At 41.4% G+C, this 13,073-nt stretch overlaps 1 protein-coding gene across 6 annotated transcripts in view; it reads left to right on the top strand.

Annotated features, from left to right (window-relative positions):
• Window positions 1-13,073, top strand: part of CEP85L (centrosomal protein 85 like) — a 185,407-nt gene that overhangs the window by 88,417 nt on the left and 83,917 nt on the right. For all 6 annotated transcript variants that reach the window (XM_056566428.1, XM_056566427.1, XM_056566430.1 and 3 more), the window contains one exon: window positions 9,305-10,059. In XM_056566428.1, coding sequence (XP_056422403.1) covers window positions 9,305-10,059 — 755 coding nt within the window. The remainder of the gene's footprint in view (window positions 1-9,304; window positions 10,060-13,073) is intronic.

Below are 13,073 nucleotides of genomic sequence, written 5' to 3'. Positions count from 1 at the left end.
AGTCATCAACATAATTTCAAATTGCAAACTATTCTCATTATAGGAATATCATCTATACCACTTGTATTGCAGGTATAAGCACTTGATGAGATATACATATAGAGGCACTGCTGATTTCTATATTAATTGCTGAATGCAAGTGATATATAAAATTATTCCTGTTTCAAAATGAACTATGCAAACCTATCTAGTGTTGTTACACCGTTAAACAACCAACTATTTGAAACTGTGCTTATATATGTATTCACTCCACAGAAACGGCCCTAACCAAAGTCACTGATGATCTTCTGACGGCCAAATTAAATGGCAATTTCTCTTTACTGATTCTCTTGGACCTCTCTGCGGCTTTTGACACTGTGGATCACCAACTCCTCCTCAGTAGTCTCCGCTCCATCGGTCTCAAGGACTCTGCTCTCGCCTGGTTTTCCTCCTATCTCTCTGGCCGCTCCTTTAGCGTCTCTTTTTCTGGCTCTACTTCTTCTCCTCTTCCCCTTGCTGTTGGGGTTCCCCAGGGATCGGTCCTGGGTCCTCTACTCTTTTCACTCTACACATCCCCCATTGGAAAAACAATCAGTAGATTTGGTTTCCAGTACCACCTCTACGCTGATGACACCCAACTCTATACCTCTTCCTCCAACATCACCCCTGCACTCCTACAGAATACCAGTGACTGTCTCTCTGCTGTCTCAGACATCATGTCCTCTTTATATCTGAAACTAAATCTTTCTAAAACAGAACTTCTTGTCTTTTCTCCATCAACTGATACTGTACCTAACCCTGACATTTCCATCTCGGTATGTGGTACTACCATAACTCCCGGGCAGCAGGCTCGCTGTCTTGGAGTTATACTTGACTCTGATCTGTCTTTCACTCCCCATATTCAGTCTCTTTCCCGTTCTTGTCACCTGCATCTCAAAAACATTTCAAGAATCTGCCCGTTTCTCACTACTGAAACTGCGAAAACTCTCATTATTGCTTTGATTCACTCCCGCCTCGACTACTGTAACTCTTTTCTAATAGGCCTTCCTTTCTCCAAACTCTCTCCTCTCCAGTCCATCCTTAATGCCGCAGCCAGACTCCTCTTCCTCTCCAGCCGCTACACCGATGCCTCCTCCCTGTGCCAGTCACTACACTGGTTACCAATTCAGTCCAGAATACAGTACAAAATCCTCAGTCTCACACACAAAGCTCTCCACAATGCTGCACCTCCCCTCTCATCTCCGTCTACCATCCTACACGTTCTCTCCGATCTGCTAATAATCTCACACTAACATCTTCTATAATCCGAACTTCTCACTCCCGTCTCCAAGACTTCACTCGTGCTGCACCGGTTCTCTGGAATGCTATCCCTCAATCCCTCAGACTCAACAACAACATCCATAGTTTCAAATGTGGCCTGAAAACACATCTCTTCAGACAGGCCTATAACAGTCTTTATTGGCCTCAACATATCCCCACATCTCTTGTTTGAATAGTTATTGTGTAATATTATGTCTGATACTTGTCTTTGTTTGTACCCCATAATTGTAAGCGCAGCGGAATCTGTAGGCGCTATATAAATAAATTATTATTAATTATTATGTACAACAAGCTGCAACATTGCAGCTTTTCAGCATGTCCATAAAGCTACAATGGACTTTAAAGGGGTACTCCCACTGGAAAATATATATATATATATATATATATATATATATATATTTTTTTTTTTGTAAATGAACTGGTGCCAGAAAGTTAAACAGATTTGTAAGTTACTTCTGTTAAAAAAATCTTAATCCTTCAGTACTTATCAGCTGCTGTATGCTCCAGAGTAAGTTCTTTTCTTTTTGAATTTGCTTTCTGTTTGACCACAGTGCTCTCTGCTGACACCTCCGTCCATTTTAGGAACTGTCCAGAGTAGGAGCAAGTCCCTATAGCAAACCTCTCCTGCTCTGGACAGTTTCCTACCTGGACAGAGATGTCAGCAGAGAGCACTGCGGTCAGACAGAAAGGAAATTAAAAGAGAAAAGAACTTTCTGTGGATCATACAGCAGCTGGATAAGTACTGGAAGGATTAAGCTTTTTGTTTTACTAGAAGTCATTTACAAATCTGTTTAAAGGGGTATTCCAGTAAAGAACATTTTTTTTCATATCAACTGGCTCCAGAAAGTTAAACAGATTTATGAATTACGTCTATTAAAAAATCTTAATCCTACCAGAACTTATCAGCTGCTGAAGTTGAGTTGTTGTTTTCTGGCTGACCACAGTGCTCTCTGCTGATACCTCTGTCTATCTCAGGAACTGTCCAGAGCCGGAGAGGTTTGCTATGGGGATTTGCTTCCTGAGACAGACAGACAGGTGTCAGCAGAGAGCACTGTGATCAGACAGAAAAGAACAATTCAAATTCATCAGCTAAGTACTGGTAGAATTTAGATTTTTTTTTTTTTTTTTTACAAATCTGTTTAACTTTCTGGAGGCTGTTGATATGAAAAAAAAAATGCTTTTTCACTGGAATACCCCTTTAATTCATTGCTGAACTGCCCTAGTTTGCTACAAACACCTGTGTTTTTTATGGCTTTGTTCTTTCCACCAGTGTTTCATAAAACCAGGGCTCCACAAGCTGATGCAAAACTAGAACTCCCAGCATGTCCGGACAGCCAACGGCAGTCCGGCCATGCTGGGAGTTGTGGTTTTGCAACAGCTTGTGGAGCCCTGATTGGAAAACACTCATTGTAAGGGGCTGTGTTACAGGAGCTCGGTCCCATGTATTTCTCATCAGTTGTACTGCAGGATTCCCAGACTCGGGCAGTTCAGCTGTTGTACAGCAGGGCCTAATGCCCACATATGTCAGCCATGAAACCTGCTGTTGTTGGCACATGTTCTTAACTCTTTGTTATTGCACACTCACTTTTTAGAATCCTAAGTATTTCTAAGTGTGTGTTAATTTCACACATTAAGAAAGTCCAGACTTTCGCAGCTTGTACAGTGATTTTTGTATCATTTGTTGTGTAGGGCATATTGGGGAAGGGGGGATACTTAAGGTTATGAATGAATCGGCGTCAGGCAGGCGAGCAGGGGAGACGTGAAGTCATTGGAAGGTATAGTGTTACATGGACTGATTCATGCTTAATATCGATCTCTTCCTGTCAGTACTTTATCATTACGCTGTGCACAGTTTCCTGTCCTCAAGGATCTTCACTATACGCTGTAAGCAGTTTTAATGGCTATATAGGACTTATAAGATCTCTCCCCTTCTAGTATATGGGGGATATACTAGAAGGAAGAGTACATTTTAGTAAAATATCAATAAATGAATACGAAACCAGTGCAGTCCTCGCCATCTGTTCGCCTAGGCTGCAGCCTCAGTATGCACTGTGCCATCTTGTGTCCGGATGATTTCATGTGCCAAGCTGTTCACATGTCTACAAAATGGAAGCTGATGAAAGGCAGACACTTAGCGCCACATCACAATCCAGATTGTGTTTTCTCGGCTTCTCAGCTGTGTAGCGGCTTATTCCATTCCGGCTCATGAGATAGAAGATGTAGAAATGGGGTGTCCTGATACTACGAGGGAGTGGAGGAAAGTGAGTCTGGGGATAATAGGAAAATATTAAAATTTTGCTGAGCTACCTCCTTTAAATCTTTTCAGTACTCACCACTTTACTGGGGAGAATTTATCAGTAGTGGTAAAGCACTGTGGTTTTCACAGCTGTTAAAAACAGTAGTGCAACAAATTTCCAGCTGTTATTTGCATTGGTAACGTATTTAACCACTTAAGGATCACGGGCGTACAGGTACGCCCTGATTCCCTGGTACTTAAGTACCTACGGCCGTGGGAATATCTATCAGCAGGCATCCCGTCCTGAGACCCCCCCCCCCATGTCGGCAATCGCAGTGATTTGCAGCGATTCCGGGTTTCCGGTGACCCGGAAAATAAGGGGGATCGGGGTTGTCCAAGACACCCCCGATCCCTCTGAAGGGATAGGAGTGAGGTGGCAGGGGGGGGGGGGTTAAAGATCGGTTCCCCCGTTCTGCATACCCACAGTAGTCCAAGCAGAACGGGGGAACCGATGGTGACCGGTGCCGGAGGTCCACTTAGCCATCGGCAGCAGAGGACGGCGATGCAGCTCCCTGGTGCGGCAATCCTACGGAAGCCGGTGAGTAGTTGCTTAGCAACATCTGGAGGGCTACAGTTTTGAGACCACTATACAGTGGTCTCTAAACTGTAGCCCTCCAGATGTTGAAAAACTGCAACTCCCAGCATGCCCAAACAGCTGTCTCTGTATGCTGGGAGTTGTAGTTGCGTACCTCCAGCTGTTGCATAACTACTGTACCCCCCAATTTGAATGTACAGGGTACATTCACACGGGCGGGGGTTTACAGTGAGTTTCCTGCTTCAAGTTTGAGCTGCGGCAAATTTTCCACCGCATCGCAAACTCCTAGCGGGAAACTGACCGTAACCCCGCCAGTGTGAATGTACCCTAAAAACACTACACTAGCACATAATAAAGGGTAAAACCCTACATATACACCCCCTTACACTGTCTCTTCCCCCCCCCCCCCAATAAAAATGAAATTCGTATCATACGGCAGTGTTTCCAAAATGGAGCCTCCAGCTGTTGCAAAACAACAACTCCCAGCATTTCCGGACAGCCACTGACTGTCCAGGAATGCTGGAAGTTTAGCAACACCTGGAGGCACCCTGTTAGGGGTATTCTACGCCAGTGACTCCCAATGTGCGCTACAAATTTTGGGGGGCTTTTTCTCCTTTTACCCCTTATGAAAAGGAAAAGTTGGGGGTCTACACTAGCCTGTTAATTTTACACTAACATGCTGGTGTTGCCCCATACTTTTTTTTATTTTCACAAGAGGTAAAAGGAAAAAAGACGCCCAAAATTTGTAACACAATTTCTCCTGAGTATGGAAAATGTGGGCGTAAAATGCTCTGCGGGCGCACAACAAGGCTCAGGAGTGAGAGCACACTATGTACATTTGAGGCCTAAATTGGTTATTTGCACAGGGGTGGCTGATTTTACAGCGGTTCTGACATAAACGCAAAAAATAAATACCCACATGTGACCCCATTTTGGAAACTACACCCCTCACAGCATGTAACAAGGGGTATAGTGAACCTTAACACCCCACAGGTGTTTGACGAATTTTCATTAAAGTTGGATGGGAAAAAAAATATATAATTTCACTAAAATGCCGGTGTTACCCTAAATTTTTCATTTTCACAAGGGAAAATAGGGAAAAAGCCCCCCAAAATTTGTAACACCATTTCTTCTGAGTATGCAAATACCCCATATGTGGATGTAAAGTGTTCTGCGGGTGCACTACAATGCTCAGAAGAGAAGGAGCGACATTGGGCTTCTGGAGAGAAAATTTGTCCTGAATTGAAGGCCACGTGTGTTTACAAAGCCCCCATAGTGCCAGAACAATAGACCCCCCCAACATGTGACCCCATTATGGAAACTACACCCCTCACGTAATGCAATAAGGGGTACAGTGAGCATTTACACCCCACAGGTGTTTGACAGATTTTTGGAACAGTGGTCCATGAAAATGAAAAATTGTAGTTCGCCTGCAGAGCATTTTACCTCCTAACATGGTTTATTTCCATAGAGATGGGGTTACAAATTTTGGGGGGCATTTTCTCCCATTACCCTTTGTAAAAATTTTACATTTGGGGGGAAAAAATGCACTTTAGTGGAAATTTTTTATTTTTTTTATTTACACATCCGAATTTAACAAAAATTCGTCAAACACCTGTGGGGTGTTAAGGCTCACTGGACCCCTTGTTACATGCCTTTAGGGGTGTAGTTTCCAAAATAGTATGCCATGTGGGGGGGGGGGGGGGGTTCTGCTGTTCTGGTACCATAGGGGCTTCCCAAATGCGACAAGGCCCCCCAAAACCCATTTCAGCAAAATTCACTCTCCGAAATCCCACTGTCGCTCCTTAGCTTCTGAGCCTTCTACTTCACCCGCCGAACACTTCATATACACATATGAGGTATTTCCATACTCAAGAGAAATTTGGTTACAAATTTTGGGCAGCTTTTTCTCCTATTTCCACTTGTAAAATTTCAAAATCTGGGTCTACAAGAACATGCCAGTGTACAATGAAGATTTAGAATTTTCTCCTTCACTTTGCTGCTATTCCTGTGAAACACCTAAAGGCTTAACAAACTTTCTGAATGTCATTTTGAATACTTTGAGGGGTGCAGTTTCTATAATGGGGTCACTTGTGGGGTATTTCTAATATGAAGGCCCTTCAAATCCACTTCAAAACTGAACTGGCCCCTGAAAAATTCTGATTTTGAAAATTTTGTGAAAATTTTTTAAATTGCTGCTGAACTTAGAAGCCCTCTGATGTCTTCCAAAAGTTAAAACATGTCAATTTTATGATGAAAATATAAAGTAGACATATTGTATATGTGAATAAATATATAATTTATTTGGAATGTTTATTTTCCTTACAAGCAGAGAGCTTCAAAGCTAGAAAAATGCTACATTTTCCTTTTTTTTTCCATCAAATTTGGAATTTTTCACCAAGAAATGATGCAAGTATCAACAAAAATTTACCACTAACATAAAATAGAATATGTCACAAAAAAACAATCTTGGAATCAGAATGAAAATAAAAGCATTCCAGAGTTATTAATGATTAAAGTGACAGTGATTAGATGTGCAAAAAAACGCTCTGGTCCTTAAGGTGAAAATGGGCTTGGTCCTTAAGGAGTTAAGAAGTGCCCCTTTTTACATTTTGGGTGCCAATTTTTGTGCAGTGCATGACATTTTGGCACAAATCAACACCATTATTTTGCCGGTTTAGGCTGCTTTCATGCTATAAAGTTGCTCAGTTTTAAAGACCCTTTATAATGTCCCATTAGGAAAACCCTTAAAAACATCCGTTACAAAATCCCTTTCAAGTCTATGGGATTTTGTGATTAACAGTTATCACCCGTTATAGCCTGTTATGAATAATGGACGTTATTTGTGACGGGACGTTATAACGGATCTTTAAAACGGAGCAACTTTATAGTGTGAAAGCAGCCTTAGAAAGGGTTTTAAACAACATTTTTGCACTTGCGCCTAATTTATTATAAGACGTGCCCCTTATTGATGAATTTGGGCAAGTACACCAAAAAAACAACAATATACAGTGTATAAAATCACTTCATCTGCACCAAAATTGATAAATTTCCCTTAGTAACCATAAACTTGGTCTATAATTGTTTACCTAGGGTTATGACCTGTAGCTTTGGCTTGCTGGTCGCATATACTCCGTTACAGCACTAGGGGTTATAGGAGGGTAAGCTGTCTATCTATGAAACAGAGAAAAGGAACAAATGTTAGTAGCTCAACAATGAGGGAACACAGGATGAACTCGCCTATAACTTTTTCATTTTTCCGTATACGGCGTGGTATGTGGGCTCCTTTTTTGCACAGTCATCTGTACTTTTTATCGATACCACATTTACATATATAAAACTTTTATGTCACTTTTTATTAATTTTTTTTGGAATAAAATGTGACACAAAAGCAGCATTTTTGGGCTTTTTTTGTTTTTACATTTACGCCATTTACCGTATGGGATCATTAACATTATATTTTGATAGTTCGGATATTTATGCATGCGGTGATACCAAATATGTTCATTAAAAAAAATATATTTACGCTTTTTGGGGGGAAAAGGGGACAATGTTCATCTTTATTGGGTGAGGGGATTTTTCACATTTTTTATTTATTTATTTTTTTACACTTTTTATGTCCCCATAGGCGACTATCAATAGCAATCACTTCATTGCTAATACTGTTCAGTGCTATGCATAGAACATAGCACTGATCAGTATTATCGGTGATCTTCTGCTCTGGTCTGCTCGATCTCAGACCAGAGCAGGAGACCCTAGGAGATGGGCGGAGGCAGGTGAGGGGACAACCGGCCGCCATTACAGATGATCGGAGCCCCGCAACAGCGTTGCGGGCGATCTGATCATCTATTTTAACATGCGCGTTGGCGTAGATGCCGTGATCTGTATTGATCACGGCAACTGAGGGGTTAATGGCGGACATCCGCGCGATCGGCGGGTCACCTGCAGTGTATGACGCGAACACCGTTCCACCGAAGTCTCCACACCAGGACATACATTTACGTCCGTGGTCTTAAGGGGTTAAAAAAAAAACACCTATACTGATTTTTTTAAGTGTTATCATATGTTAAAGGGTGTGTGTCATCAGAGCCTTAACTATTCATTTTTTATCTTAAACATACTTTTAAAAATAATTTTTCGTGAAGTTTTACTTTGAGTACTTCAGTGTACTGTACTGTGAGTACTTCAGTAGGAAATATACTTGAGGATTTAGAAATCCCTTACAGGGTATTTGGGGATCCAATTTCCAAACCAAGCCATTAAAGGGACTCTATAATATACTATTTGTACAGAGTACTGCTTAGACTTTAATTACTCCCAGCTATAAATTGGTACAGATCAGTGGACATCGGCAAATCTTCAATGATCCTAGGAACAATGGTGCAGCACCACTCCAGGCTCCTATTCTTTGTATCACTGGGGTCCCAATAGTAATTGCCAACTTAATAAATTTAAAGTAGCATCTTATGACCTCAATATTACTGGTGAGAAACCCCCTTTTAAATTCATATGTGGGATGCATGTTATTTGTTGTCTTGACCTGTCCGCCACGCATATATGGCTGTAAGGCTGCATTTAGGAAGCTGGTTAGCTACTTAGGCTCGTGTAATCCTGTTAGGCACTGCTTAGGATGGCTTATTTCAGGAGCTGAGGTCTGACACCTTTTCTGACCCTAGTATCATCTTTCAAGACAAAAATGTATGTATCTTGTATGTAGCTGCTGGTGAGAAACTATAGAATGCCCCATTTGCAAGATGCAATGGCAAAAGGTCAGGTATGCCCACCACCAGTGCCCATTGCCAGCAGGGAGTCAGCTATGTATGCACAACCTCTGTTACAGTCTTTGGGGGATACGGGAGGTGCCATAAGTTTTAATTGTGTATGCAGCTCTCTGCTAGGAGCTGAGCAGCGGGCATTTTGGGAACACTGTTTTATTTGTCTATACAACACTGTCCTGTGTATTTGTTAGTGTTTCACCCAGTATTATGTTATAGGCTATGTAAATTATCACTTTATGAATAATAAAATGCTATCTGGTTCTGTGGAGTCTGAACACCTTATCCAATGTCATCAATGTTTTTATCTGGAATTTTCTTTCTCTTTATACCAGTGTTTATAACCACTTTTTATGATGATTTTCAATGATTTAATTCTTCATTCTTTTCACCCTTTAGATCATTCAACTTCCAGTGGTACATCCACGTTTAAGCCAGTGAACCCGCTGGTCTGTCTTCCAACTGCCCATGTCATGCCCTCTACAGCCAGGTCATCTGTGCCCAGGCATAGAGAGGACAAGCTGGACATGTCCTGTTGGGATAGTGGCTATTCTTTACATGGGACTGCTAGAACATATGGTCATCCTATAGATACTCCACTTGACATGAAGGACTCCAGGCCTATGAAGAAGTGGTCCTCTCTTTCTAAACTGAGCACGCAGGATGTTTTTGGTCAGGATGGTCGGGTGGACAAAGCCGAATCACGGCATAGCCTTGAACGCATGGGGCGAGACAGTTCACTATCGCAGCAGTCACGAGCCTATAGGCCAGCCTGTCTGCACTACAGCATGGAAGCTCTAAAACTGGACGATAAGGATGTGGAGAAGAAAGATTTTATGGACATAGACCTCAAATATAAATATGACAGCTGCAGCAGTAGGGACTTTACAAAATCTGCTCCACAGACTAGGAGGCATACCTTGGATATGACCTATAGTGCCTTACCGGAAAGTAAGCCTTCTACTAGTGACTCCTTTGTGCAAAAACACAGTTATTTTGGGTACCAGGCTGGATCCCCTCTTCAGTCCTCCCTAAGAACTCAGATGTGGCTCTCAGATCAGCTGCATGCAAATTCTTCAGACAGGAGAACTCCAGAGGAATCATGTTGTTCGCCTGCTTGGAGTCCACTAGAACATTTCCGTCAGGATACAGAGGTACTTACAATATGTTTGATTCTGCTGCCACCTAGTGGTCGCTCTTTATAATTGCAGGTGTAGTTTTACATTTAGTGTTGACAAAGGAAATGAAGCATGTGGTAAGAGCTATTATTTCTCAAATAGGTTTTTTATTTTTTTTATATGGCTGGAAGCTTAATATATTTTTTTTTTTTTGGTCACATTCCTTTTTTTCAGGAATATTGTTGCCTTTTTAAATGGGAACACCTACTTATACTACTACATATATACAGAACTTTACTGAAGTATTTATAATGTTTAATTGTAATAGATAGAATTAAAGGGGTTTTCAGCCCCATGATATCTGTTAAAAATAACAACTGACTATGGTATAAAATAGCAAGGAGTAATACTCACTCTATCGCCTTACTTGCCAGTGATTGCCTGCAGCGATCACATGGGGTTGGTAAACCACTTTAAGATGGGAAAACTCAAAAGTAGATCCTTAGGCTGTTTTTCAAGGTTGGGTCGAGTACTCTAGCCTTTAGCATTTGGTTACAACCTTAATTTTTGAGACTTTCTAAATGCCTGAAGACACAGCACAAGAAGTCTTACTTTATTAAATTACATAAATGACGAATATTATGCATATTGTAAGCCACCATTCATGGAATTGATAGCGGGGAATTCTTAAAGGGGTACTCCAGTGGAAAACAATTTTTTTAAATCAACTGGTGCCAGAAAGTTTAACAAATTAGTAAATTTCCTTCTGTATAAAAATCTTAATCCTTCCAGTACTTATCATCTGCAGTATGATCCACAGGAAGTCGTTGTCTTTTTGAATTTCTTTTCTGTCTGACCACAGTGCTCTCTGCTGACACCTCTGTCCATGTCAGGAACTGTCCAGAGCAGGAGCAAATCCACATAGCAAACCTCTCCTTCTCTGGACAGTTCCTGACATGGACAGAGGTGTCAGCAGAGAACACTGTGGTCAGACAAAAAAGAAATTCAAAAAGAAAAGAACTTCTTCTGTGCTGCCGTAGCTGATAAGTACTGGATGAGGATTAACATTTTTAAATAGAAGTAATTTACAAATCTGTTTTAACTTTCTGGCACCAGTTGATTTAAAAAAAAAAAAAAAAAAATTCCACCGGAGTACCCCTTTTAATGCTGCAGGTTTTTTCATTGGGATCAATTGTTTAAGGGGACAGAGCCACATGTGAACTACTCTCCAGAAACGGTAATGAATAAAGGTCAAGATAGGTCAGTATAGGTCCTCATGATACGTAGTGTCTTATTAGTGGGTATCCAACCACTGGAACCCTCACAATTCTGATGTGTGCTCGATTGCAAGCTTCGTTTTAAGGGGTTCATGATAAGGCATTGACCCCTTATGGTTGTGGAGTAGTCCCAATGGCTCTTTATATGCAAACCCATAGCACTCTTTGTATTACTTATGAAGTATATTTAATGTGTTACTGTAATGATGCTTTGGCTGTGGGATACCTGTTTAAACCTCGCGGCAACTTAGCTCCAGACTACAGCAGTCATTATACAGATTTTGCCAGCAGTCCCATAGAGTGATCGCTGTAGTCTCGACAAGGCTCAGGCCACTAAGTTGCAGAGAGATTAAAGCGGATATCCTGCTGCCTTAGCATCATCAGTAGAGATGAGCGAACTTACAGTAAATTCAATTCGTCACGAACTTCTCGGCGGTTGCTGACTTTTCCTGCATGAATGAGTTCAGCTTTCAGGTGCTCCCGTGGGCTGGAAAAGGTGGATACAGTCCTAGGAGACTCTTTCCTAGGACTGTATCCACCTTTTCCAGCCCACCGGAGCACCGGAAAGCTGAACTAATTTATGCAGGAAAAGTCAGCAACCGCCGAGCTGAGAAGTTCGTGACGAATCGAATTTACTGTAAGTTCGCTCATCTCTAATCATCAGAGTTACTCTTTAGGGCATTGTATTCTCCATTCCGATGCATATGTAATACATGTACGAGTTTGTGTGATAAACCATCATATAACCATAAATGCTCATAGGTGCTGTATTACAGACCTATACAATACTGATCCTTCTACATGGCTTATAAAATAATTGAATGGAAAATGATTTAGAGCTGTATATTAACGATAATCCATTTCCTGAATGACTGCATCTTCGGCCATGGTATCGCACCCACTGTCAGATAGCTGGAGGTGCATTTATTTGGCATACGGCTGTGCGGTCATTGTGGTGTACGCTGGATGTCGCTGTTGGCTTCCATAGATGAAGGTCGGGCCAAATGTTTTTTCCTGTACTCTACTTTCTGAAATCTTTTGGTAATAATGCTGCTGTGTGGAGGTGATTAATATAATAGGATTACATGGGAATATCAGAGGTGCTTGTTCTGTAATCTGCTAAAATATGTTAATATTATGGAGGTCCAGCTCATAGAGTAAACTGTGGGTGCAGCAGGCAGCACTGGTGTCACAGTACTGTACAGGGCTTCAGCTTTCTAGGTAACATTACCACCTTTTACTGGTGTCATCCCAGGTGCCACCAGTGCAGACTCGGAGAGTTGCTGACTTTTATCAGAGAGCCCACTAAAGATCAATGCAATCTCAATATATCAGGGGCTAATAATATTACATTTCCTTCATTATAATCTCATATTTACTATGACAGCAGCTCCATAAATACTCACATTGGCCCAGATTTATCAAACCGTGTGAGAGAAAAAAATAGTGAGTTTTCCACAGCAACCAATCACAGCTCAGCTAACAAGCTGAGGTAAAGTGAAACTGAGCTGAGGTAAAGTGAAAACTGAGCTGAGGTAAAGTGAAAACTGAGCTGAGGTAAAGTGAAAGCTGAGCTGTGATTGGTCGCTGTGCAAAAATCGCGCTCTTTTTTTTTTTTTTTCTCTCTCACAGTTTGATAAATCTGGGCCTTTGATGTTTCTTGGAGGGGCACTCTTTTTATTTGAAGATACCACTTGTGTGATAGACCAAACAATCTGTTACAGTTCTGCAACCATATAGACGCAGAGCAATATTTTATCAGGTAATATTGAA

Source organism: Hyla sarda, chromosome 3 (assembly GCF_029499605.1).
Source record: "Hyla sarda isolate aHylSar1 chromosome 3, aHylSar1.hap1, whole genome shotgun sequence".
Classification (NCBI taxonomy): Eukaryota; Metazoa; Chordata; class Amphibia; order Anura; family Hylidae; genus Hyla; species Hyla sarda.
Note: the sequence above shows the minus strand (reverse complement) of the source record. Positions and strands in the feature narration are given on the sequence as shown.